Source organism: Mchenga conophoros, linkage group LG17, assembly GCF_057382185.1.
Source record: "Mchenga conophoros isolate Kocher_MC1m ecotype Shallow Benthic linkage group LG17, M_conophoros_male_GT1.1, whole genome shotgun sequence".
NCBI lineage: Eukaryota > Metazoa > Chordata > Actinopteri > Cichliformes > Cichlidae > Mchenga > Mchenga conophoros.
In genome coordinates this window covers 31,088,628-31,115,246 of record NC_140542.1, presented here as the reverse complement: position 1 = coordinate 31,115,246, position 26,619 = coordinate 31,088,628, and the positions used below count along the sequence as shown (strand labels likewise).

General features: G+C 41.3%; 2 protein-coding genes across 8 annotated transcripts in view; one reads left to right on the top strand and one right to left on the bottom strand.

Annotated features, from left to right (window-relative positions):
* Positions 1-26,619, bottom strand: part of wnt5b (wingless-type MMTV integration site family, member 5b) — an 86,439-nt gene that overhangs the window by 33,350 nt on the left and 26,470 nt on the right. For 2 of the 7 annotated variants that reach the window (XM_085252720.1, XM_085252722.1), the window contains exons 2-3: positions 17,996-18,137; positions 9,366-9,455 (exon numbers count right to left, since the gene is read on the bottom strand). The exons of 2 other annotated variants lie outside the window; for them this stretch is intronic. In XM_085252720.1, coding sequence (XP_085108846.1) covers positions 9,366-9,383 — 18 coding nt within the window. In that variant the 5' untranslated portion in view covers positions 9,384-9,455; positions 17,996-18,137. The remainder of the gene's footprint in view (positions 1-9,365; positions 9,456-17,995; positions 18,138-26,619) is intronic. 3 more of the 7 variants (XM_085252724.1, XM_085252723.1, XM_085252721.1) reach the window with 2 other exon arrangements.
* On the top strand, positions 1,648-5,475 carry fbxl14b (F-box and leucine-rich repeat protein 14b). Its single transcript, XM_085252719.1, has one exon. The coding sequence runs from the start codon at positions 2,320-2,322 to the stop codon at positions 3,520-3,522; it is 1,203 nt and encodes a 400-aa protein (XP_085108845.1). The 5' UTR covers positions 1,648-2,319; the 3' UTR covers positions 3,523-5,475.

Genomic DNA, 26,619 nt, shown 5'->3' with positions numbered 1-26,619 from the left:
TTCTTGCAATTCCCTACGGCTTTTTGATTCATCCAAATTGTTAGTACTTTGTTGCAGTTAGTAGATTTTGAAGATGCCCTCATGAGGACTGACTCTCAGATTTAAGACTGTTCAGGAAGGTTCACTTATCCAAATCATGTTTGAATTTGTTCGTTGGCTATTTCATTTACAGAAATCTTTTTTTAAGATGTCATATGGGCTACACAATATATTTCTATACTGAAATATCCATTTTTCCCCTAATAATCATTCCCTATCCTTATCGACTTGTCTACATAGGTTTCAGATGCATTCTTGGTTTATGAAACATCCTAAATCTAACTAAATTAGACTAGTGCAGGTGATGGTTTCTTGACTTAGGCAACAAAGGTAAATTTTAAAATGTACCTTTATTGCTATAATTGGTCATTATTATGGTTTGATACACTGAATAAGCAACATTAGAAAACATCTATATATAGCAATCTATTACTGAAACTCACACACACTGATTGATATATTCTCAGTGCCATCAGCTGAGACTAAAATAAGTCTTTGATTATTCAACTATCAAAACATAACCAATGCCAGATGTGAGACAACAGCTTCAAAGTTTGCTTCTTTATGAGAGACACATGAGAGAAAGAAAGCCTTTGACATTTTATTTGCTTTACACTTTATAGAATATTTTATTACCATAGTAATCTATGCTCCAACTTTAATGTATGTATCTTGTACATTTGTATATCATGAGCCTATTAGTTGTAAAAAGTGGCTGTAGAACAGCAACCTTATATGTGTGTGTGTGTGTGTGTGTGTGTGTGTGTGTGTGTGTGTGTGTGTGTGTGTGTGTGTGTGTGTGTGTGTGTGTAGTGAAGGGAGTGACCCACACACACTGACACAACCTCTGATGTGGTCTTAAGGCTTTGGCAACTTTCTGCCAAATACCAAGCCAATAAAGCATGTTCAAATTAATTAAAAGGGATTTTACTCACGGGTTGTACATTGTTTTCAGCGTTATTTAAACTATTCTTTAAACTCAGTTTTGTTTTATTGGAGCCACAGTTATTCTTCCCAGTATTTGACTGATGACATGTTGATTGATCGTCTCTGGAAAAGTACGTTTATTTTCTGGTTTTGCAATAAAGTAAAGTGTTGGAGGAGAGTGGACGGAGAGGGGCTGTTTACAATAAAAGACAATGAACGCGGCTGGCAGCTGTAGAAGCGCTCTAGTTACAACACCAACAACAATAACAACAAATTCAGAATAAAAATACTAAACGTTCATGCCAAGTAAGCGGACTGAAAGGAGCTTCTCCACTTGGCTTCCCTGTGTTTCCCGTGTGGTCCGCTCAAAGGGTTAAAGCCCAAAGTGAACTGAATTGTAAGAAGTTGGTTTCCAAGGGAAACTGTTCGCACCGTTCCAGCTGAGGCGGGACAAACCAACTGTGTGACACGGAGGGGGTAGGGGTGGGTCGATAAAATAGCGAATTAATTTCAAGCTACATCTGCTATTAAATCATTGTAAGAACGTTTCGGTGTAACGACGTGCTATTAAAACGCCCGTAGTAACGGTGGTTGTCGTTAAATACATTTTAAAGAGACGAGGGTGATATTATTACTTCCCTCCACCCCTTCGGTACAGCTAAAGTGCTGGGGTCCCTGCCAAGTCGGTTTGAAAAGAGCAGACAAAGGCTTTGAGCCCAGGACGCCCCTCTCTCTCTCTCTCGCTCTGCCTATAAAGCCGCTCCAACTCTATCTTTTTTGCTTTTCTACCATGGGGTCGCTTCTTAATACGTGTCGGTAAGCGAGTTGGTTTTGTTTTTACTTTCTTAATCTGAAATGTATGACCGTCTGGATCCTCGCACGGCGGAGAGAGGAAGGCTTTTTGTAGGTATAATACAAGGAAGCGTCGTCTGAGAGAGGGAGCGAGAGGGGGAAGGATTGACGCTTTTCCTCCTCTCCTCCTCCTTCTTCCTTTCGCCCCCTCTCCTCCTCTTTTTGGCGGAGAGAGGGGTTGAGGCAGGAATAAACGCTCTTTTTTGTTGTTTTTTCCCCCTTTTTTCTTTTTTAATACATTTGAATCCTACTGCGCAACCAGACCGGATCACGTGGCACTGGAGGGAGTTTGATCGATTTTGCACAGTTCAGTGTGAGAAAAAGAGAGAAACACACAACTCCAATTTCTTCTTCTTTTTTTACTTCTGTGGATAGCTGGGACTGTTGATACTTTTGCATTTTGTGCGAGAGGAGGGTGTGATTGAGTTAAGTCTTCTGTTTTTCTTTTAAGCCTTGGAGGTGTGGAGTATTAATTTTTATATGCCTGGGTTTTGAAAAACAATGGAGACGCACATTTCGTGCCTCTTCCCAGAAATTTTGGCAATGATTTTCAGTTATCTGGACGTGAGGGACAAAGGCAGGGTAGCCCAAGTGTGCATCGCTTGGAGGGACGCATCCTACCACAAGTCAGTGTGGAGGGGGGTGGAAGCCAAGCTGCACCTCCGCAGGGCGAATCCCTCCTTATTCCCCAGCCTCCAGGCCAGGGGCATCCGGAGGGTCCAGATCCTGTCTCTGCGCCGCAGCCTGAGCTATGTCATCCAGGGAATGCCAAACATCGAGTCCCTCAATCTGTCCGGCTGCTACAACCTCACGGATAACGGGCTGGGCCATGCGTTCGTGCAGGAGATCCCATCACTTCGGGTTTTGAACCTAAGTCTGTGCAAGCAGATAACAGACTCTAGTCTAGGGAGGATTGCTCAGTATCTGAAGAACCTGGAGGTGCTGGAGCTTGGTGGCTGCAGCAACATTACCAACACTGGGCTTCTGTTGATAGCCTGGGGCCTCCACAGACTCAAGAGCCTCAATCTGAGGTCCTGCAGACATGTCTCAGATGTGGGGATTGGACATTTGGCGGGCATGACCCGTAGTGCAGCAGAGGGCTGCTTGAACTTGGAGTACCTGACCCTCCAAGACTGTCAGAAACTGACAGACCTGTCACTCAAACACATTTCCAAGGGGCTGACCAAGCTCCGGGTACTGAACCTGAGCTTCTGTGGGGGGATCTCAGACGCAGGGATGATCCACCTCTCACATATGACTTCCCTGTGGAGCCTCAACCTACGCTCCTGTGACAACATAAGCGACACGGGGACAATGCACCTTGCTATGGGCACCCTAAGACTCTCTGGGCTTGATGTTTCATTCTGTGACAAGATAGGAGACCAGACTCTGGCGTACATCGCTCAGGGGTTGTACCAGCTCAAGTCCCTGTCTCTGTGCTCGTGTCACATCTCCGACGACGGGATAAACCGGATGGTGAGGCAGATGCACGAGCTGAGGACCCTTAACATTGGACAGTGTGTGCGCATCACGGACAAAGGGCTGGAGCTCATAGCGGACCACCTCACCCAGCTGGTGGGCATCGACCTGTATGGATGTACCAAGATCACCAAGAGGGGACTGGAGAGGATCACACAGCTCCCCTGCCTTAAAGTGTTGAACCTGGGACTCTGGCAGATGACAGAGAGTGAGAAAGTGAGGTGATTGGAAATGCTTGGTTTTTTGTTTTTGTTTTGGGAGTGTGTGTTATTTTTCTTTTTTGGATGGAGACAGAGTGGGAAAAGGGAGGGATGTGTGGGCAGAGGAGTTTCTTTTCTTATTTAAAAAGAGAGAAATCCTTCCTTTTTTTCCCCCTTCTGTGTAAAGTGTGCTTCTCCCATGTGACCAGGATGTATGCTCAAAATGTTTTATTTTTCTTTCTGTTGGCCTTGCAGGACTGAAATCAGTGTTTGACTCCAATATTCAGCCTGGCAGAAAGCAATTCAAAACTTCTGTCATGAGCTCACGAAAATCCGTGTTAAACGCAATGTTTTGGTCTCAAATCGAGTTTTAAGACCTCACAAAAACTGGACTTGGGACTAGAATAACTTCAGCTTGTTTGCCAGATTTTGTTTCCAATCAGGTGTCGTTTTCCCTAATGGAAGAATCGGCTTCTCTTCCTGACACTTGCTTCCAGAAAATTCTGGATGCGAAAACTTGCATCCATCCTTAAAAGTCAAAAACAGAGGTTTTAAAACTTTACTGTGGGACTTTTATTTTTGCAGTGAGTCTGAGGCATTTACGACTAATCTCCGCTACAGCCATCACGCCTAAAAAAAAAAACCAACAAAAAAAACCCAACACAGACACACAAAAAACATTTGGCTACCTCGTATGTGGTTATTTTCAAAGGGTGTATACTGTTAAGAAGGAAAGAGAGACTGGGAGAAAATGTGCCTAAAGGGACTTGTGTCTGCCCCCTCCCCCATCCCTCCATCGCCTCTCTCTACCCTCCCTCCCTCTTCCCTGAGCAGAGCTAGAGAAAGGAGACCAGGACACAATCTAACTACCTTTGTTAATTTACCCCCATAAACAAGAGCAATTTCCCAGAGAGAGCCACGAGAGGGGGAAAGGGGAAGGCGGGCTGTCAGATCCAGTCAGAGAGTGAGAGGACGTCGCTTTATGCAAAATACATTAAAAACCTGCTTGAGTGCAAGAGCTTTTTATATTGTTAAAATTTTCCTTTTTTTTTTTTTTTTAAGGGATAAAGTCCAACTTTACACCCTTTTAGAGATGCATTGCATTCAAGCTTTGATCAATATAAAGGAGATGCGATTGCAAGCCTATACCTGTAGTGATTCTATAACGATAGATGCATGTTAAAGGTATGATCAGACCGTCATTAAAAACCCAGTGTATGTCCTTACAGGATTATTAGGCTGTAGGTATTTTTGTTGTGAAAGGGATGCTGGTGGAGATAAATGTCAAGTGAATGTTGCTCAGAGCGTCGTACTTCAAATTGAAGTGATTTCTATATCTTAGCCTTTATTCGTGGAAACAAATCAGGGTTCGTGGCTTTTCTTTTCCCACGTTTATACCGACACATTCATATTCACGTTGCTCTCACCGGTATATAGAGAGAGGAGGAGGAGTTTTTTTTATTTTTTTTATACCCTCTTCTTTTTCCTACCATCTCTCACCCTTCTCCCCCTGAATAAAAATACCCCAAATCCATTTTGAGACATGCTTAGAATAAGGAGTAATCGATTATTTTTCTTTCTCTCCCTTCCCATCTCTGGTTACAAGCAGACTGCGTCTCTCTCACTCACTCACTCACTCACCCTCTCTCCACCTCGCTATTCCCCATCTCACTCTCTCTCTCTCTCACACACACACGCATTTAGGCTGTACACACATGCACACGCGCGCACGCACACCGCCGCCAGTGTGTGCGCGTTTTAATGTAATGCAATGACCTGCTAGAAAATTAATCTACGGATGTGCGTCCTGCTGAAAAAGCTGTGTGTGAGTGAGTGTGCGTGCGTGTGTTTGACAATAAAAAGATGTACTGTATATTATGTGTTTGTAAAGAGAGAAAAAATGCAGAATCCCAAAATTAAATTGTTTTATATTCTTACGGTTAAAACAATTAAAGATATTTATATAATGAACGAACGAGAGCGGTGTGGATTACTTTTGTGTAGGTGTAGCGCTCCATTGTTTTCTGTTTTGTTTTTTTTGGAGGGGGAATATAAAAAAATACCCACAAGGTATTTTAATCTTGTTTCCCATAAAGACAATCACAACTGCTCTGCTCTTGTCCTACAAAGATATATTCCATATTCAGGCGCATTTAAGACAATAAGGTCTCTTATTTTCATACATTACTCCCAATAATCGCCCACGCATCTCTGAGCATTGTCCCTCATCAGTTCTGTCTTGCTTCTCAAAAGGGCTGAAAAAATTTCTCTTGTGTTGTTTTATTATTTATGAGCAGATTCAAAATGGATGCTTGCCGTCTTGATTTGGCTGCCAGGGCCTGTGTAATTAATTATCACCAAGGCGTTTATTGCAGGAAACTGTTCTACCCTGCTGATTTTTTCTAATCATAAACGTCTGTTTTGTTTTCTTTTTTGTCCTCTACAACGCTACCAAAAGGTGTTTAGCTTAACTGAGTTCCAGATGCAACTCTCAGGGTTTTTTTTTTTTTTTTTTGGGGGGGGGTGTATTTGGTGGATTTCCTGGTTTAAATGAAGGGTTTGGGGCATTTAGTCTGGATCCTTTTCGCAGTGTTTTACTTCACATGTGGCAGAGCTGCGTCTGTGCAGCTGCATGTGCGGCGTAATGAGATCTAAAAGTTGGTTAGAGCAGATCTCCCTCTTCTCTGCTTTCCATCAGGACGTGTCCTGTGTGTGAAGTGACACCACACACACACGCACACATAGGGGGTTGCCAGGCCAGTCAGTAGCCATTGTCTCCCTTTAGAAGTTAGAAAGGCAGGTTTGGGTGCTTTTTTTTTTTCTTCTCTTCCTCTCTTTCTCCTCCTCTTGTTCAGTCACGCATACCAGATCCTAGACCAGGCAAGAGACCCCTCTCCCCCTTACTTTGCCCCCCCCCCACTTACCACCATGCACACACGCACACACACACAGACTGCTTTTTAGCATTCCACACCATCATTCAAAGCATTTAAGCATTCCCTCTCCCCTGACTCTCTGTCCATGGGGATTTGGGGATAAAGGCCAGCAGAGGGATTGTTGACCACAGGGACAGAGAAAGACAGAAAGAAAGACACACACACACACTCACAGAATGCCAGTGTTTGCTGTTTCTTAAGTTTGCTTTAGCTGGCCTTTGGTCTTGTGCAATAACGCTGCAACCAGTGCACACTGAGATGTGGAAAAAAGAAAGAAAAAAGAGAGACACAGTCTGTGACATTTTGAGCAGCTTTGTCCCAGAAGCATCTCAAAACTGTTTGTCAGCCACAGAATGCTATGAGCTACTGTTGCTGATGTAATTTGACCCTGCATTAGTGTTGCTTTAAATCTACCAGAAAATGTGTGTTTATGTGCTAAATGCCTGAGTTAGATTAGGAGTTCCTACATGCTGCAGCAAGGCGACATGAAGCCATAGGAGTAAAGTAAAAGAGGTGTGACACTGAGATAAAATGTAGCTTGGATGCTGTTTAATGAATAGAAGTGGGAGACGTACAACGCAACTAATTGTTTCTTTATCATTTGACATTTGTGCATGCAGACCTTTACCGAGCAGATACGGAAGAGAAGGTCATATCGTGGGTTTCTACAGAAAGGTCGGCAGGCTGAAGTGTAGACTGACGAAGATGCAATCAGCTACATTCAAATGATAATGCAATACTTTAGTAATCCCTACAGGGAAAATCCCTTTTTGTCCACTACACTCCATAGGGAGGTCAAAGGTCAGACTCTGCTCCTGAGCCCCCCGCTGCTGGGTGCTACTGGGGGACACACGAACACAGTGAAGAGCTCTCATGTTTTAACATTATATCTGCTTGCTCCTCACTGTTTTGCTGTAAGTCCCTGGAGGTTGTCCGGAAGAACTAAGAGGCATCGGCCCTTCCTACTTTAAAATATTGAAGGTTTTCTTCTCAATTAAAAACAAAATCTCATCAATAATTTAGGAGAATACAAACATGAATGTTATTGTACAGAATGACTCAATTTGCATTTTGAACAAATAGAGAGAGAGCTGAGTGAGTTTAATGCTGGGTGTTCAGCATTATGTGCTTAGAAGGCATGATATATCACTCTGTGCATAGACTGCAAGTACAAAAAACAGGTTATACAGTAAAGTAACTTGCATGAAGATATCGTGATTTGTGTAAAAACTAAACACGTGAGCTCATTTGCACTGAATGTTCTGAGTGCACACTCTCCTTTAGGACAGTTGCACTTCTCTTTGGTAATAACTGTACAAATGCACAGCAGGAAAAGCCGTCCCTCTTCCTGCAGTTTTGGTTCGTTTTTTGCACATGACACGTGCATCATTTATAATCCATCTTAAAAAGCAGTGAACAGTTTGGCTCCTGCCTGATCCTATACTATAGGACATATAGGGTCACAAGAATGTTAGCTTTTGGGAGAAGAAGCTTGTCTGCTTCAGTTAAAGTCAATTAAAACTGCATGCTAGCTTACAAATTAAAATAGTTGTAATTTCCACATCCAATCCAAGGTCCTATCTTCTATGGTTGCTTAATGATATAATCTCTCTTTAGCCAGCAAAACCAAATGTCCAGACATGATTGATCCACATGGCTAACAAAGAGGAATTTACAGCTTCAGAATAACATTGAGAGCCACTGCTATGCTTTTAAGCTCTACTTATCCTTGTTGATGAATATCACAAAAGGCTGATCACCTGACTACCACCACTCTCCTCAGGTTTTCACTTTGTCGTGGATCCTAAAGGTTCAGCATTGCGCTCGGGCAAAGCAGCGTGTGCACTGTAGGAAGCTCGGATGAAAAGGACTTCATGTAAAGAACATGTTGTAGCTTCCTCTCAGTGAGATTGTCTCTTCCCCCTCACAGATCCTGCCTGCCTGCCTGCATGACTGACAGCTCCCAAACAAAGTTACTTCAAAAACTTACAGGCACTTAAATCAGACAAAACCAACATTTCTGCTGCATATAGGTCACTGAGAAAAACTTTTCATACTATTCATAGTGCTGTTTTTGCTTTTGAAATCTGTTTTGTGTGTGTGTGTGTGTGTGTTTGGCCTGCAAGTTGTAAAAGTTGAACTGTGACTTGTCACGTTGCGCTCTGAACCACATTTCCTGTCAGGTGGAGAGGAACGGTGTTATGTATGTGTGCGAGAGTGTTTTACTGCTATCATTAAAGGAATAGTTCGCCATTAAAAGGCGAACTGGGGTTTTTCACAACAAAGCAGCAGGGATATTAGCAGCGGAGTGCTACTGCCCTCCCCCACATGCCTTTGGCTGCAACAGCTTCTGTCTCTCCCGTCTGCTGTGTTGTCTGTCTGTCTTTCTGGCCTGTTTTTAGATCTCTGCCTGTCTGCTGGTCAGCTTTCATCCTCGCCTTTTTTTCTTATTCTTCTTGTCAACTTATTTTGAAGCCTTATTTCCTTCCTGTCTTCTCACCTCTCTACTTCCCATTCTTATCTTACCTTTGTCATTCTCTTTTCACCACCAACTTTATTTCTCTTTTTCCTTTAGTGCTCCTTTCTTATCTTTCTCATTCTTCAGCCCCCCCCCTTACAATTCTCATTTCTTTCCCCATCATCCCTGCCTCCTTCCTCCTCTTTGTGGCACCTGGTGTTGAGGTGTTGCTGAGGTACAGTGGACTGCTCTACCGTCTGCTGTAGAGCTGTCCCCGGGGCCCTCGGGGGCTCAGTGTGTCTATGTGCTTCAGGAAACGTTTTTTTTAAACCAGCAGCTCCAGTCAAGAACATGTACTGCTGCTTCTGATTTAGGCATCCATGCACATACTGTACACACTTTTCAGAACCAGTGTTGGTCAAAAATAGCATTAAAAGAGCAGAGGGGGGATGGTGTGGTTTTACTGTAACTTACTGGTTTTAAAGCTGGCATAGTCAGGGAAGAGGCAGAGAAGCGGAAGAAAAAGCACCTCTGTCCGACAGTCTGCTGTAGTCAGCACCCAACCTGTAGATAGGAACAGCAGCAAGGCAGTAAAGCAGAGAGAGGAAGATAGAAAAGTAGAGAAGTGGTAAAAATTGAGGAGGGGAACGGGGAAAGAAACAGATGAGAAAAAGTTGAGGTTGGTGAGAAAGAGAATGAGAGGGAGAGAGGAATCTGTGAGTCACTGTTTAACTGTGGGCTGCAAGAAGTCGGCTAGCCATGTTAAAATACCGTCTGTGCGCACACAAACACACACGCTCCAACAATATCTGGCTCAACACACACGTGTGCACACACATATTAAAATGACCTATGTAAAAGAATAAAATAAAAAAACAGTTGTGCTTTTTTTGCCCAGTAGACCAGCTAATTATTTTCAGTTGCACACGAGGCACACACACACACCTCTGCTGCACATTCCTATCAAAGGAATGAGCTGCTTTTCTACAAAGGTAAGACGTTAGGGATAAGTCAAAAGAGTTTTTTCCCACTTCTGAAAATCTAACTTTTACAGGAAAAGAAGGAACACTGACATTATCCAACCTGTAACTGATGAATTAGTGAAAAACCTTCCTAACAAATGAATTTGATTATTTTTGCCTGCTAGACAGAGGCGAGTCTGTGGTTCTAACTGCTCTAAAGACACACATCTAACATTTTCATGTCTTCATCTTAGTTTTTACTTTTTTTTTTTAATTTGGTTTTCGACTGCAGCAAATGTCTGCTTTTATTACGAGCCAATCAGCTGATTAAGGTATAATTTCCTAGAGGTGCTAAAGGTAAAATAGTGGGATCACCAGACAGGATCCCATTATTCCTTTGAGGAAAACAAACAAACTGGAGAAACTCACTGATAAAAATCTTAGTATTTATTATTAGGCAAAACTTATTAAGTTTTATTAAGAAGAATACTTTTCAGGGACAAGAGGTAGAATCTAAATCTGAACATTTCACCTCAAATTATCACAATATGCACGGAGGTCAGGAGAAAGGTACAACAGTGAGTGCAGCGATGTCGTCAGAATTGACAGAATTATGGATGCAGAAAAAACATCAAATTTTGATGTTCCAATACCATCTGGATTGATAACAGCTTCATCTTTCAGAAAGCAATGATCCCAAATGTGTGAAAAAAAGAAAATAATTAGTAATCAATTGTCCTCCCGTAGCTGGACCTCAACATTACTGAAGCAGTGTGGGATCATCTTGAGACACAACAAAACAGAGGGCAGCCAACATCCAAAGAAGAGCTTTGAATGTCCTTTGAGAAACCTGAAGAATTATTCCTGAAGACTATTTAACGAAAGGTCAAAGTTTGTCTAAGAGGGTTTAGGGTGTGTTGGAGAATAAAGGTGGTCAAACAATCGCAAACATTGACCTTCAAGCTCATTAGGGTTGTACAAACTCTGTTTTCGCCTTCTATATTGTACTTCTGGGTATGTTCACACATGCTTCAATAAATCTGTGCACTTACTTTCCAAATTTTCTTGCAAAATATAAAGAAATGAAATGTAACTCAAAACTTTTGCACAGTACTGTAACACACTGCTACTTTGTAGTGAATCCTCTTGGGACAATAAGTGCTTCCACTGTTTTATGCCACTGCACACTTGTTGCATTTGAGATATTTCACTGTGCACAAATTGGGTGACTAAACAAAAGAGCTACATTGCCATATTCTGGTAGTGTGGCGTAAAGAATCAGTTCAAGTTATGCAAGCACTCAGTGACACCCAAGATGGCGTGTTATTGGCTCCCCAGCTGTCAAAACCCGGACATATTCAACATATGATTAAAATAAAAGAGGACTTTTTGCATATTTGATAATCATTTCACAGTGACTAAAGCAATAAATCACTCTTCAATCTTAGATCCTCTGGGTGTTCAACTTTTTATTAATCTCCCACATGCTGTTATCAGGTCATATACCGCTGTGGGCTCTTTGAATTTTCAGTCCGTCATCACCATTATGGCTATATAGTATAGAGTTTTTATAAAGATATTTAAGCAAGAGCTATGTTAAGAAAATGATCAGCGTCGTTACATTTGCCAGACAAGCCATTCTGTGCTGTTTTCCGACAGATTGGATAAGGAAAACAACACACTAAATCTTTCATTTTAAACATAAGATGTTGCTTTATTCAAAATCAAAACATGGACGTCGTCGCTGAATGTTTTATGAAAGCCTTGGCAATTACAATCGGAAGACTGAGAATTATGCAGCATGTGATGCTGACTTCTGCTCCCTATTTCTGCTCCACACGGAGAACGGCAGGAAGGAGGCGAAGGACGGAGAGAGGAAGAGAAAGAGGGAGAGAGCGAGAGAGAGCCTTTCTTTGTCTTGATGTGAAACCACGTGAAGCTCTGACAGAAATGTGACAGATACCTGCAAAGTCAAAAACCAACAGGCTCGCACTCATTCTAATTTGTCAGGTGAGACAGTGTGTTGGGAGCGTGGGTGGTGTGGTGTGCTTGTGTGTGCTTGTCTTCCCGCATACGTATGATTGAAGGCCCGCGTGCATAATGCATGTGCGTAGACACTCGCTTTGTGTGTGTGTTCCTCTCTGCCAGCTCTCCGTACCTTCCTGTCAGTTGAACTTGTCATTCAAGCATCAATAAAGTGAAAACTTTTTCTTTCTCTTTATTTTGTTAAAAAAATTTGTCATGCTTTTCTCAAACGCGGGAAGCGGGCAGAAAGGGAGACAGAGAACTGCAGCAGCAGTCGATGGGGTTGAACACGTGTTTGACAGGGAGCACTGCGCAATGGAGCAGATTTCCCTCCATTAAAATGACTTTTCAGAGATGTTTTTTGGGGGGTGGGAGTCTTTAGAGGGCAACAGAGGGCAGGAGGAAGATGCTGAAAGTGATGCCATCACAGATACCTGCATTACTGCAGACAGTGAAACATGTATTTAACAATGTAGAAACGGCATGGCAGAAAATGGTGAGCTTTAACCTTAAAATGCATATATTAGACACTTTAAATGTCCCTAAAAGTTATGCGTTATGTTTTAAAAGCCAGTTCTAACTGCAGAGGTGCAATAGCTATGAAAAAGAAAGAGAGAAAAAAAAAGATTCAGGCAAATTTCTTGGAGTATGGGCAGTTTTTCACCAGAGAGCGCAAACATGTTGAGATCCAAAAATCTATATTGATGCAATAGCTACGAAAATTCAAGGCTGAAAAATAAAAACACAACAAATCTCCTCAGACTTTAACATCAGAGGTGTGGAGACCAGCTTTCTTTGGCATTAGTGGTCTTGATAAAAACCTACAACTCCAGTCAGAGGTGACTGGTATTAGAATAGTAATCACGAGCTTTCCTTCTATAAAGGAAGTTTAAAAAAATACAAAATACATGCAGTAGCCCTTTAATGCAGCACACTGTGATATGGGCTGGACTCAGGTGTATGCATGGACTGTTAATGCTCTTGTGAAAGTGAAGTCAGCAATGTTGGGATTGACTAGCTCTCACTGAGAAGGGAATTAAGCGTATTTGTTTTAAGAGGTGCTGGCTCACCTACACTGAAGGTTTCTAAAGGGCAAGGTTAGGACGCTCTAAAACCCTTTACACAAACTGGTTCCACTATATGATTAGGCACACACACATACACACACAAGTCACATCTTCGGAAGATCAATACATCAAACCTTGTTCGCTGAGAGATAGAAAAACAGCTGCATCAAATATACAGAATCCACTAAATAAAGAATGCAAGCTATGTGCAAAAGTCCTGTCAAAAAGAAGCCCGTCTAGCAGCGGTCTCAGAGGATGAGCAGCAGTCTCTAAACCGCTTTTCTGAAGAGGACACAAGACAAATGCTTGGGGTGGGCTCAGACCAGCATTTCACAGCAACTGACTTGGGGAAAGAAACAGTGCGACTGACTGATAAATCCATGTTTATTTCGGGAATAAAGCCAGTAACAGATGGGTTAGGAGAGATAATAATACAGCAGTTTATTGAACCCAGACTGAATGCTAAAATCTGGGTATGTTTTGCTACTCTGGAGCTGAACACCCACAGTGACCGGACTGTGCTCCCACTCCCCACCTTCACAGCAATCGTGTTTGCATCTTTGGGAGCATGATGCACACTAAGAAAAGCAATTCCAAACTCTTCAAGCTTTGCAAGAACTCTGTGACACTGTTGACACTGTTGTTCCTCCAAAGCCATCACAGCCTTATAACACATTTATAGGTGCACGTGAAGACTAAGGTAAGCCAAGCCTTCAGGAAGCTCTTACCATGGGTTATCTGGTTGTGCACAGAGGGGAAAGCTCAAGTGAATGCTGTTGTTAAACAAAAAGGCGGGGATAGTGAATAGTAAGATACAGAAAAAGACCAGGATGATCAAAAGCAAAAGGGACCCTGAAGTGATCCAATCACAAGGGAATTCTTAAAAATTAGCCTGCGAAGGTGTAAACTGGTTCAGAGTACTGGTCTATCCCTGTTCATTTCAATTAACCCTGGAAGTGGACATTTAAACCATAAGAAAATCTCCATCAAACTGTTATTTAATATTCAGTATATAAAGGCATTATTGAGACAGAGGAGTGCTCTTATCTCCCTGTAAATGAATTATAGTTTCCCAATTTGCATGCTGAGCGAATTTAACTCAAAGTGCCTCAGACTCACCAGAGTGAGTCCACCAGAGCTGTAATGTCCCTGCTGATAAGCAGCCTGTCAACTGAGGATTTGGTAAACGCTTGATTCACACTTTATAAGAAATATGGGGGTTTTGATTGGTTTCTATATGTAGGCGTGCGCGTGTGGATCTGTAAGAAGTCCTATGGGAGGAAAAGAGATTCACACTGGAAAACTTTCCGACTGTTTGCACTTGTCCAGCCTTATTGCTAGACCTTTGGGTTTTTTGTGTGGGGAAAAAAAAAGAAAAGCTGTAAGGCTTTAAATATTACAAAATGCTATTTAAATAATTTATGTCCTTGGAATGTTTTATTTTGAAAAACAGCTGAATGAACGTCACTCTTTTCCAAGTTTTTCAAGACATCCATTTTTTAATAGTTCTGACAATACGTTTGAGTAATGTCTATTTAAATGGAATATATTTCTATTTGCATAATAATATTTATATTAGTTTTTCTTTGGTGGTTAGCACCATCGCCTCACAGGGTTTGACTCCATGAACTAGCTGGGGCGTTTCTGTTCGGAGTTTGCGTGCATGCACCCACAGTCCAAAGACATGCATGCAATATTAGGTTAATTGGTGATTCTAAATTGGCCGTAGGTGTGAATGTGAGCACGAATGGTTGCCATAGATTGGCAACCTCTCCAGGATATACCCCTCCTCTTGCCATATGACAGCTGGTATAGTCTCAAATTGTGACCCTGAGTTGGCTAAGCAGAAGAAGATGGATAGTTTCTCTTATTTCTTTTTTCAGAAAAGTACCACATGTGGTCAGTGTTGAGAATTTAAATCAATACTGGTACCATAGATACCAAAATTCAAGACCAGGCTGGACAAAACCTAAAACCCGTCTGTAAGGAAGAGGACTCCCTTACTGCATTTATATTATATTATATGTATAGCACTTTAGAGCACACCTTTCACTTTATTAAAAGCACCTTATCAAGCAATTTATGAGCATTGCACTTTAAGCATGGATTTGCACACAAGAAGTTTAAATATTTATTGACTATTTATTGGGAATTTTAAAATCAGTTGGTAGCCTTGTTTCAGATCCTGCACAGCTGCTCCTCATCAAGGAATGTGGTGGTTGTCTGTCAGGAGAGAAGAATGGTGATTGAGATTGTGATTAAGGTTTACCAATAAGGAAAACTAATGCAAATGTGTGTGTGAAATCTAGGGATAAAAGTGGTGCAAATAAGTGTTTGTAAGTTAATGATTACTCGCCTTTCTTGCCTGTGTCCTCTTCAAGGTGTTTGGGCAAATGTTTCCCTGGGGGTCCAGACACCATTTAAAGGTTCCGGGAGAGTCCATTGGTAAAGAGAGTGTGGTGAATCTTGTTGTGCTTGGGTTTCTGGGTTTTTATAATATTGGGTTTGGTGTAACATTAAGTGTGAAATATTTATTAATATGTAAATGTGAAATGTATTTATGTATTTATTTATTCTTATTGATATATTGTATACTGTGGTGGAAGGTTGGGATTTAAGAATTTACCTGAGAGTGGAATAATGGTTTAGTCTGTGACAGCTGAACATATTTAAGGCTGCCAGTTGTCATTAGAGGATGGATTTTTGTGCTGTGAAGAAGCTCGACAAGTTGATGGTTTTAAGGAGAGCCATATAGCAAATAAATACTTTGTTCCACTACACTTGCCTTGGTCTGTCTCACTGTGTTTCCAGCCACTAAGGGCTGCCCTGTTACACCGTCAGAGGAAATGAATATTCTGACACTCTGACAAAGGGTGTAATTCTTCCCCAAATAATAGCAATTTATTACAAACATTTTGATCAGAATAATTGCAGCTCGTTGCAATAAAGCATGGATTGAGATGCATGGCAGCAGGTGAGTGATGGCAGATTTATAATATATATATTTTGAAATCTCAGTTGAAACATATGAATTGATATGGTTCAACTGATATGATCAAACTTAAAGAAACCCGCCTTACCAGGTTTGTTACCGGACAAAGAGTAAATTAGGCAGCGACATACAGGTGTATACATGATTAGAGCTCGAACTACGCGAAAGAGAAAATAGATATTCTAAAAAGAGACTAATGTAAGAGTGAGAAAGAGATATGGGAAGGGGAGCGAGAAGATAAATAGAGAAACTGAGCGTGGAATACAAAGAGGAGACTGTGCGTGCATGTGTGTGTGCACCAGGTGCGTATCTGCAGTCCCCAAGGTCCTTCTAGCTGTCTTCTCCTATTGATTAGTTCATATTGATCTGGCCTGACACACACACACACACACACACACACACACACACACACACACACACAGCATGATTCACTTGATTTAGCCAGGCTTTGACACAGGGGACATGAGGGTACATTGTTAATACACACACACACACACACACACAAAAACCCCGAATCCTTCCATCGTTTGGCCCTCTTAAAAGGACAACCATCTTCTCTCTCTGACACACACACACACACACGCACACACACACGAGCGCACGTGCGTGTGCGTGCTTGACAAGCAGCAAACATTCACTCTCCCTGTTTACTCATGTGCATTGGTTGTCTGGCAAACAGGAAGGAGAAACAATGAGACTGTATGAGGCAAACTGTTGATAAATCTTTTTGCCTGTTTTTATTCCCTCAAAATTGTTGGACTCTTCTTCAAACACCATACGTAGCACTGTATGTTTTGTATGTTGCAGATATGCAATAGTAGCTTAGATCATATCACAGCTAACCCTAACTGTAAAGCTACTGTAATAAATATTTTTAACAAAAAATGTGATTAATTATATTTGTGGCCTCTTTTTTGACAGCAGTGTTTAATTATATTTTAAGGCTTTCATTTATGTATTTTTTAGGCGTGTGAGCATAGGAGTGCCATTTCATCTTATTTAGCATTAAGTATTAATGACCTTATAAGGGCTTGCTTTGCAGTTTAACTGATAAGTACTGTACAAAAGTCACCCTTTATGTCTTTATATTTTGATTCCATGGAGCCAGACTTTCTTTTCATTTTTAAGGTGGTATTGAAGAATAGTTCTCCAGGCATTCTGAAAATCTTTCAAAGTGTATTCACTCATTTTCGGTCTAGTCCTTGTACCTGACTATATTCAGAGGAATGATTTTGATTGTTAAGCTACTTAACACAGTTCTGTGAATAAGTTTGAAACCATTTGACAAGCATAAAATAGTATTTTTGCACCAACATGGCACATCTCAGCATGGTGTGGCGTGTGTCCTTAAAATTTGAGCAAGGCGAACAAATGGAGGACAAAAGAAAAAGTGGCAGGCCTGAAAAACTATCCACAGTAGATTAACAGTATCATATGAAAGTTATGTAGGAAATAAAATCCAGCATTGACCTGACACATAACCTGAGGTCTTGCCCTTCAGTTGATCCATCCACTGTTCAGTGAAGCCTCATTAGAAATGACAGAACTATGAATGCAAAAAGGTACTGTCAACTTTTGAACCACCATCTGGAAAGCATCTGATTGGCTACAGCTGGCAACTCCCTGGCAAAATAAAAACGCACAGTGAAACACTACCGGTCATGGATTGGCCACTTCAGAGCTTGTACCTCAACATTATTGAAGCAGTGTGGGATCGTCTTAAGAGAGAATAGAACAAAACGCAGCCACAGCAGCTAACATACTTTATACACATTAGTTGCTTATGTCATATCTGCTGTTGTAGCCATCAAAATTAGTCATTGCAGATTTAATGTATTTTTTTTTTCACAATACCCTGATGCTCTGACAAAACAGTTAATCATGATACAAATAAGCAAATGCAAATACAGTCGACTGCGACTGCAATCGTAGCAAAAAGCACAGGTTTGCAACTGTAGGGCCACCGGTGCTTAACAGCGGTTCCCGTTTTCAAACACAAGAAGAAGAAGAAAAAGGCATTCACTTCAAGACAAGGTGCCCTTGAGCAAAACATCTCACCTCCAGCCGCTCCTGAGTCGTTTAGTGGCAGCTGCTGAAGAGTGTTTTTTGTTCAGGCCAGATCCCAGTGTGACTGTGTGGAGGTGTGTGAAGGTGAAGTAGGTCTAGGCTCACAAAGAGTTTATGCTTGCTCTGTCTGCGTCTACGGAGATGGAAGGGAGAGGAAATAATGTCAAAAAGGTGAGAAAATGGTGAAGCAAGAGTCTGCTCATCAACAACCCTCTAATGAGAGGGTTTGGTCTGCTTGCAGGCTTCCTGACACATATCAATATGTATACTCAATATGATACACACCACACACAGACACAGCCCCAGATCTTTTAAAAAAAATGTATTTGTCCTTCATCCAGCCTCTGTGCTACACTTTCCTTTTCCCCCTCTTTGTCTCTGAATCAGAAGAAACGTCACTGTCTGTCTCTGCCTTTAGTCTTTCGTGTGCATGTACGCATACACATACACCGACACACCAGTACAGTACGTGCACAGATACGCAACCACCTGCACCCACAGAGACTAAAACACACACATACACAACCACACACACACGCATAGACTGCCTTCTGCTGCTGTGATGGCTCCGAGCTGTCAAAACACCCTTGCTTTCTCTCCCTCTCTCACCAAAGCAGCTTGACTGAGCTTGTCTATGCAGGTTCACAGAGACTGCTGTCTATCCACCCTCATTCTTTCTTTCCTCACATTCTCCTCTGCAGTTTGCATCTTGATTTTGCTTTCTCGAGCTTTTCAGCCCTTGCCCACGTACATTTTAAATAATGCTTTATTGTATGTCCCTGTTTATTGTATTAGGCTATCATTCAAATGTCTCGGTGGAACGTTAAGTGTTCATAAAGGTTTATACTGACTTGTCAAGGTCTTTGCTCACAACACATTCCTGCATTATGTGAAACAGTCACAAAATTGAATCCATTGTTTTGTTTTCCTCCCCCCCCCCTTTTCTTGCTTACATGGACACCAACTTTTATCCTCCAGTTTGTATCCATGCGTGTGAAGATTTTTTACACATTATTACTCACAATACAGTTTGAAACACAGTGAGTTTTGGATTTTATTTGGAAGGGCTTTTACATGTGAGTTGTGCTTTTTCTTGCTGTTCGGTTAGGTGTAGGCACCAGAACTAAGACCAGAGGTTTTGGATACAGTGTCACGTTCTTCAAAGCTGTAATGTGCCCCCCTTAGAGAAGCCTCAAAAACATAGACAATGTAGACACAAATCCTTCTTCCCATTGAAATACATTGGGAGGTCGTGTCCACAGTGAGGCAGAAAAACAGACGAGGTGCTGTTTACGTGTGAATGTGTAATTTTTCCAATAATGAAATGGTTAAATGGCATTAGAACTCTTAAATATGGTCTTTTGCGGCCCACCTGTGGTGCAGACACAACCTGGTTATTCTGTTTAGTCTCAGTTTGCACTATGCTGGCTTAAGTTGCTGACATAGTCCATAATGGACACAGATGTTGGCAGCAGGGTTCATGGTGGATGTGCACTGGGTGCTGTTTACACTACACCAGCTGCTTGTCTGCCTATGTGGTTCACCTATGCACAGTCAGCCTCGTTTCATGTAAAGGAGCATCAGCGGTTCCTCTACGTGACATTTATGCCAGTATGATTTAAGTCTGAAAATGCTGCTTAGATGTGGAAACAATGTGCATTCACGTCACTAATTTCCAGCTGAATTTTCAAACCTGTCCACTCCTGGACATCCTGTTTTCCACTCCTGGATTTGTTTCACTAAAAATGTTATCTCTGTATGTATGAAATCCTGCAGCTTCCAAATGCTACCATTTTATTACAATCCTCTGCTTAGCCTGGTAATCAAACGCTGCTTTATGCAGAGGGAAAGTAAACTGACCACACAGGCATTGATATGGGTTGATGAGATGCCTCCCGGCATTCAAAATGAGTTGCTGGTGAGGCAGTTGGTTCCTTTCTGCTCACCTCTAGAGGTGAACAGAAAGGTGCCCTTCTGGGCACATCTTTTTCTTTAGCCTCTCCAAGGATTTGAAAAGTAGTAACAAATTGTGACTCGGAGGCATAATTTGTGAGGAAAAAGGCGTGCTTTTAAATTTAGCCACCTTGTTTTCTGCATTACAGGCATCACATTACATGCTTATTAAAAATTAATGTAGTACTCAAAATATATAAGACATCAAGGTCATAACACACATGTGACCTGTAAAATCTAGTACAGAGCACACAGATGATTTTACTGCACAAAAAAACATGATGTTAACAAGTCATGTGTGCAAGGCAGGTAATTTTTTTCCCCCTGAAATAGTTCTTCCTGGTAAAATATATGCCTGCTCTCTCTCTCCTAGTTTGATTTGCTTCCCTTTTCTTTTCTCAGTCTCTGCTACCACACACACACACACACACACACACACACACACACACACACACCACACGCAAGTGCTGTGTGTTTGGCCTGCAGCGTGTGCACAGTGGGGAGGAATCAACCGTATGGCAGGCATGAGGACGAAGCCAAATCTGGCTTGTACACATGGTGTGTGGCCGTGTTGCCCTGTGAGTGTGAGTGTATATGTGTGTGTGTGTGTTTAGCTAAAGGCAGCCTGCACTTAAATATATATCAGGGGCAGCGGTTGCCTAAAGGTGAAAGCTATGTGGTTTTCACTGGAAGGCTGCTGAACGAACGAATGAAAACCACTCTCCATTCCCTCGCCAGCTACTGTCACTCTGCCCCTGAGCAAGGCACTTAACTGCTGGATAAGAGCAGCAATGTGAATAGAAGCTAACTAGCATTTCTCATTGCTTAGAATAAAGTCGTATATTTTCTGTGTTACTGATTGCACTCTAATCATGAAAGCTGAGATGTTGGGAACAAATTTATAAACAAACAATGGAAAGATTTTTTTAAAAACGCACCATCTAAATGGTACTAATCACTAATAATAACCTCTCAGTGCATAGGAAAGCAGTGGCAGGTATAAAGGTTAGACTTGTTTTGTAAACTGCAGATAGTTTGAGTTTGGGTCTTCAAGCTTGAATTGTATTGCAATGGCAATAACAAACTAGAACATTTCTGTGAACATCCATGACAAAAATCCATGCTACCTGCATGGACACCTGCACAAGAAAAACACATGACTATTCTTACACAATCCCAAATCTGATTACAATCAAGTATTTAATTATGCATACAAATGGTTGACAATTTCAAAGCATTACCACTGGTCTGCGTGGAGGAATATTAGAGCTTCCTTGAACATACAGATACTGTCTTTGCACTTTCCTTGTGCATGCGCAAAGCGTCAAAACACTTCTCATAAGGCATGGAGAAAGCATGTGTTTCTGCATGCGTGTCCAGGTCTGTGTCAATATATGCTGCCTGCAGGAAAATATGCATGTAATTTAATTGTATGCGCATGTGTGCGTGTATTGTATACTGCGTTTGCTGCCAATATGCAAACACACATTGAGCGCATATGTGTGAGAGCGTCTCGGCTCGTGGTGGTTTTGTAAGTGCATGAAAATCATTTATTCATGTTTCACTCTCTCTGTGTCTCTTTCAGTGTGTGTGTGTTGAATACAGAGTCAATTTTTGTCTTGCAAGCGTGCTCTAATAGCTACTCTTTGCTTACATGCGAAGCTAAAGGTTAGGCTATCATGTCTTTATTTTTGAATACTGAATGGTGTGTTTATGTTCTCCATCTCTTTTCCCTTTTATATCTTGGCAATGAATATATATATATATATATATATATATATATATATATATATATATATATATATATATATATATATATATATTCTTTATACTAAATTCTCGCCTCTTTGCCCCATCTACTCTTTGACTCCTCTAAATAGCTATCAGAATTGTGTGTGCGTGTCTGTGTGTAAGGAAGCTTTAAAAATGCATATATTCTATAAGAGGAAAGAGGAAACAGAGCGTGGTGAAAAGAAAAATACAGCCTCTGTGTGTGTTGTCAGTTGACTTGACATCTGATCTTGCTGAGTATGGTAAAGAAGAAAGTGCTGAAAGTACTCTGTGTGGGGGATCCTCTGTGTGTGAGCGAGTGTGTGTGAGCTAAAGTGTGTCTATGGTATTTTGTGGCCTGTGTGTGTCCTCGATTCTGTGTGGGTGGTGAGAGGAGGGAGTAAGGGAATAGGGTGTGTGTGATTGCATTTAGTTTAAGTGTCAGCATGCCTTCGTGTGTGTCTGTGTGTGTGGTGAGCAGGAAAAAGAGAGGGGGAGTCAGACAGTGAAAGAGAAGCTGAGAGATGGATGGCAGGGAGGGTGACGAGGGAGGAAGAAAGGAAAAGGAGAGCAAAGAAAATGCTGAAGAGAAAGTGAAGGGAAAGCAGGAGATAAGATGGAAGGGTGTTATGATGGAAGGAAAGCCAGTGCCCGTTCTTCTTCTCTTTCTTATTCCAGTTTATGTTTTAGGCTTCTTCACTGTTGTATAAATGTTATATGAACTGCGGATGCTATGAATAAATGTTACATAAAAAAACTCTTTCTTTCTTCTCTTTTTTTTGTTTTGTCTTTTTCAGAAAAGATCTCCCCAGAGTTTCTCCTGACAAATAGACCAGTTTGATGCACACATGAATACACATCACATGTGACCAACTGCTTCTTTATTGTCTACAAGCAGGAGAAATCCTTTTACCTGTTTCTTCTTTATTTGTGTCCTTGTGTGTATTTTATGAGTTCCATCAACAGGAAAGTGTCCCACTGAAGGAAATCTATCAATGTTTAATCCCCTGTGTTCTGAAAACGCACTCTTGACAAACAAGAAACAAGGCAGAGTGAGAAGGCATGACTCAAAACAACGTAACATATCGAGTACTTGTACCTTTTGGTTAGCTGAACAAAGATTTTGAACATACATGCAAAAAAACAGGGTAAAAAAAACAGGTGAATGCAGGCAAGGCAGGCAAAGAGGAAATTTGCATGTTTCTTCTCTTCTTTCCTTCATTTGGATTGCAGTGTTGATCTGTTTCCTGGGTCGTTGTGCTGGCATCATAAAAAGCCCATAAAGTCACCAGTCAGGAAAATGTTTAGTTTGTACAGCAAGGCTTCGATAGGGCTTCTATGGTCATTACAAAGGATAGCGGTTTAAAATGCTTAAAAAAAGTGGCTTCACTTTTCAGACTTAAAATTAAAACTACAGTCTTTGTTGTCTTTTGTGCTTCTTTCTCTTTCTGCTGTAGTAGTTAGCATTCCAGTTCAAGCGAGATGTTCAGCCAGTTAGTATTCAACCTATGCATAGCGTCATTGTGTAGAGGCAATGCACTGCTGGCTTGTTCAGGGACTGCACAAAAGTGCAGCTCTGTAACCTCCACACTGGTTTAATTCCCATAATCCTCTCAGCAGAAGTAGAAAGCTAGTCAGACAGGCTGGAAACCCCCTGGCAACCTCTGGTCACTAAGGAAAAATGTGTATTCCTTGAGGGGTTGGTGAGCGGTTGCTGGGTAAAATCAGACACAAAAAAGGTGCAGCACCAAAAGCTTTTTGTGATTGTATATGTCACCAGAAAATTGCTGTGGTCACCCCATCTGCACGTCCCACTCTAAACGTTTCATTAGCAGTCAGCGACTAGTTGCAGAGTTTTTGCAGAGAAGTCTTATACAAACTATAAGTGACTGTGACAACCTGCTAACAACCAAGAAATCACAGCCACTTGCCAATATTTCCCTGACTCACCAGCTTTCCATGACTGGGGCTTTAGCAATCAATATCACACTTTTGTCCAGCAACCACTTGCAATCATTTGGGGAATACAAATTTTTTCCTATACCAGTGGTTGCCAAGTGGACACCAACCAGTCTGTAGGCCTGTGTAACAGTGACCTAAGCAATATTTGGATTTTCTTTCCTGAATTAAAACAGATTTATATTACTACAAGCTCATCATTCTTAGATTTGAACATCTTTTTCTACTTCTACGTCTATTGTTACACATGAACCCTGGACAGTGTTTTGAGAATTCCAGAAACTTTAGCCATTGTCCGCAACTCTGTTAAACTCAGGGCTACAGTGTGTGTTTGAGAACAGCATTAGATGTCAAAAAGAAACAAAAGAGAAATATCTCAAACAAAGCTGATGTGGATCAATCAATAACTATAATTTGTCTATTTGGATTGGTGCTAGAGTGAAAGGTGTCACATCACTTCATTCATCTGCATCTCCCTCATGTGTTAAAAGTTTAGCTGGAAACAAAATGAAACAGGGAGGACACTTCTTTGCAATTAAATGCGTATTTGAAAAGGAACAAGAGGGTAATTTTAATCAAAAAGCAAAACACACTAGGGTTTCATGGGCATCTTCTTCCATCCTTCCTTTTTTTCAGAAGAAGGAAGGAAAACACACAAAAAAAAAAAAACATGAGCCGTGAAAGAAAGAAAAAAAACGCAGATGTCTGATGTGTTAGAGAGATGAAAGTATGTCACACCACATTGACTGAACATCCCATAGGCTATGTTACTATGGTGCTGACACAGGACTTCAATTAAAGCTAAGAGACCACTGCCACAAATGCATGCAGACAAGACAGTGCAGACAGGCCTATTGACTTGTGTGGCAACACTGTCCTGTCACCACATACAGAGCTACTCTACCTCTGTGACCTCTCCCCCCTCCCCTCCTCTAATCTCATGCATGTGTGTATGTGACACTTTTCACCTCCTTTTCACTTCTCCCCCACCTCCTCTCCTTTCCTACCATCTCTCATTACTATCTCTTCCCCACATTTTAATCCCGCTCCTTATACGCCCCCCTTTTTTTCTTCCTCCACACAGCTCTATCTTCCTCTTGCCTCTTCCTTCCTTTCCTTTTTTCCTCCCTTCCTTGCCTTCATCCAATCCTTTTTTGTCTTAAAAGAATTCTGGTCAGGATGAATTGATTGGAGACACAAAGGTGGAAGATGTTGGCATTTGTTTTGACATTTCTGCGCATATAACACACACGCATGCAGAAACCCACATAAATACACGAGTGGCTACATACACAGATAAACCCGTACAAATAAGAGAATGTCTCACCAATCCCCCTGAGAGCACGCTCGAGGAAGAGACAGAGATTTCCTGCTGTGTTTGGAAGCTCTGGCAACACTGCTTCACAGTGATGCCAATACGTGAGCAGAAAAGAACAAGAGGGAAAAAATGCACATATAAAGGGGGTACAAAGAGTAGAAATAAGGCTTAGAAAATAGCCACTTGCTCCAGTCATTTACACTGAAAGCTTTAACACTACGACTTCATACTGACAGTTTCATCCAGCCAAGGTATCACTAAGAATGCCAAATCAGGGGTTTCCTATTAACCATTAACATTTTAAATAGTTGGGTAGCTGCACTGTGAGCATGGTAAGTGACCATCTAGAACCTTCTTCTTCTTCTTCTTCTGGCTGCTCCCTTTAGGGGTGATCACCCTCCATTTCATCCTATCTCTTGGATCCTCTTCTGTCACACCAAGCATGTCTTCATTTATTTTTTTTTAAATGTTTTTTAAGATTTCTATATAACATCCATATATTCCAAATTCGTTACAGATAATTTCAAGCCTTTTTATGTTTTCATTACAATTACAATTTACAGATCATTGAAATCTGAAACACACATTATTAGAATATTTACGTTTTTTAAATTTGAGTAAATTATTTCTCAAACAGTATCAATACCATGTATTTCTCAGTCAACCATAATCAGTCTGCTGACTTGACAGTTGTCCAGATGACTATTGTCGACACCCTCCACCAGGAGGATAAGCCACAGAAGGTCATTGCTGAAAAGGCTGGCTGTTTGCAGAGTGCTGTATTGGAACATATTAATGAAAATGTGAGTGGCAGAGAACAGTGTGGTAGGAAAGGACTTGAGGAAGCTTCAGAAGGAGTGGAGTCAGGCTGGTGTCAGTGGATCAAGAACCACCGACACAGATGTCTTCAAGAAAGGGACTACAGGCGTTGCATTCCTAATATCAAGCCACTCCTGAACTAGAGACATCAGAAGCATACCTGGGCTACAGAGAAAAAGAACTGCTTCTCAGTGGTCCAAAGTCAGACTCGAGAAAGAGTGGAGAGGGACAGAATCCAAGGTGTTTGATGTCCAGTGTGTCTAGAAGTTGATCTTGAACTACTGTGGCTTCCAGGTTCTTCATGGTCACGTTTCTGCTGAGGCTTGCAGCGCAATGCAGGGAGTTTGGTATACATGACGAGAAAAGCTCTGTGGGGAACTGCCACTCTAATTTTTTTTGATTGAGCTCAGGAAATATTATAAATGCAAGATAGTGGAGTTTGGATTTTTATGATCTAAGATCCAAATATTAAAATTAAAAAGAAAAAGAGCTTGAAATAATCAATTTTACATATAATGAATATAGGAAATATTACCTTTTTTAATTAAACTAGGAACTAAATGGGCTTTTTTGTAGTTTTACAATTTGTGAGATGCACAAACTAAGTGCTCACAATGCATTCTGGTTCCACGGTGTGAAGTGCTACCGTTCTGTCAGAGGATACCGGCGTTGTAGAAATATGCACAAAACGTTTTTTGGCAATGGTAATCAAGGTCTTTATGCAGTGAGACGATGCGGAAAAAAAATGTTAAACTAAATATTTTGAAGCAGAACTTGTCGTGTTCTGCTAACGTGC

Coding starts and splice junctions, on each gene's coding strand:
- fbxl14b (XM_085252719.1), top strand. CDS start 2,320: ATGGAGACGCACATTTCGTGCCTCTTCCCAGAAATTTTGGCAATGATT.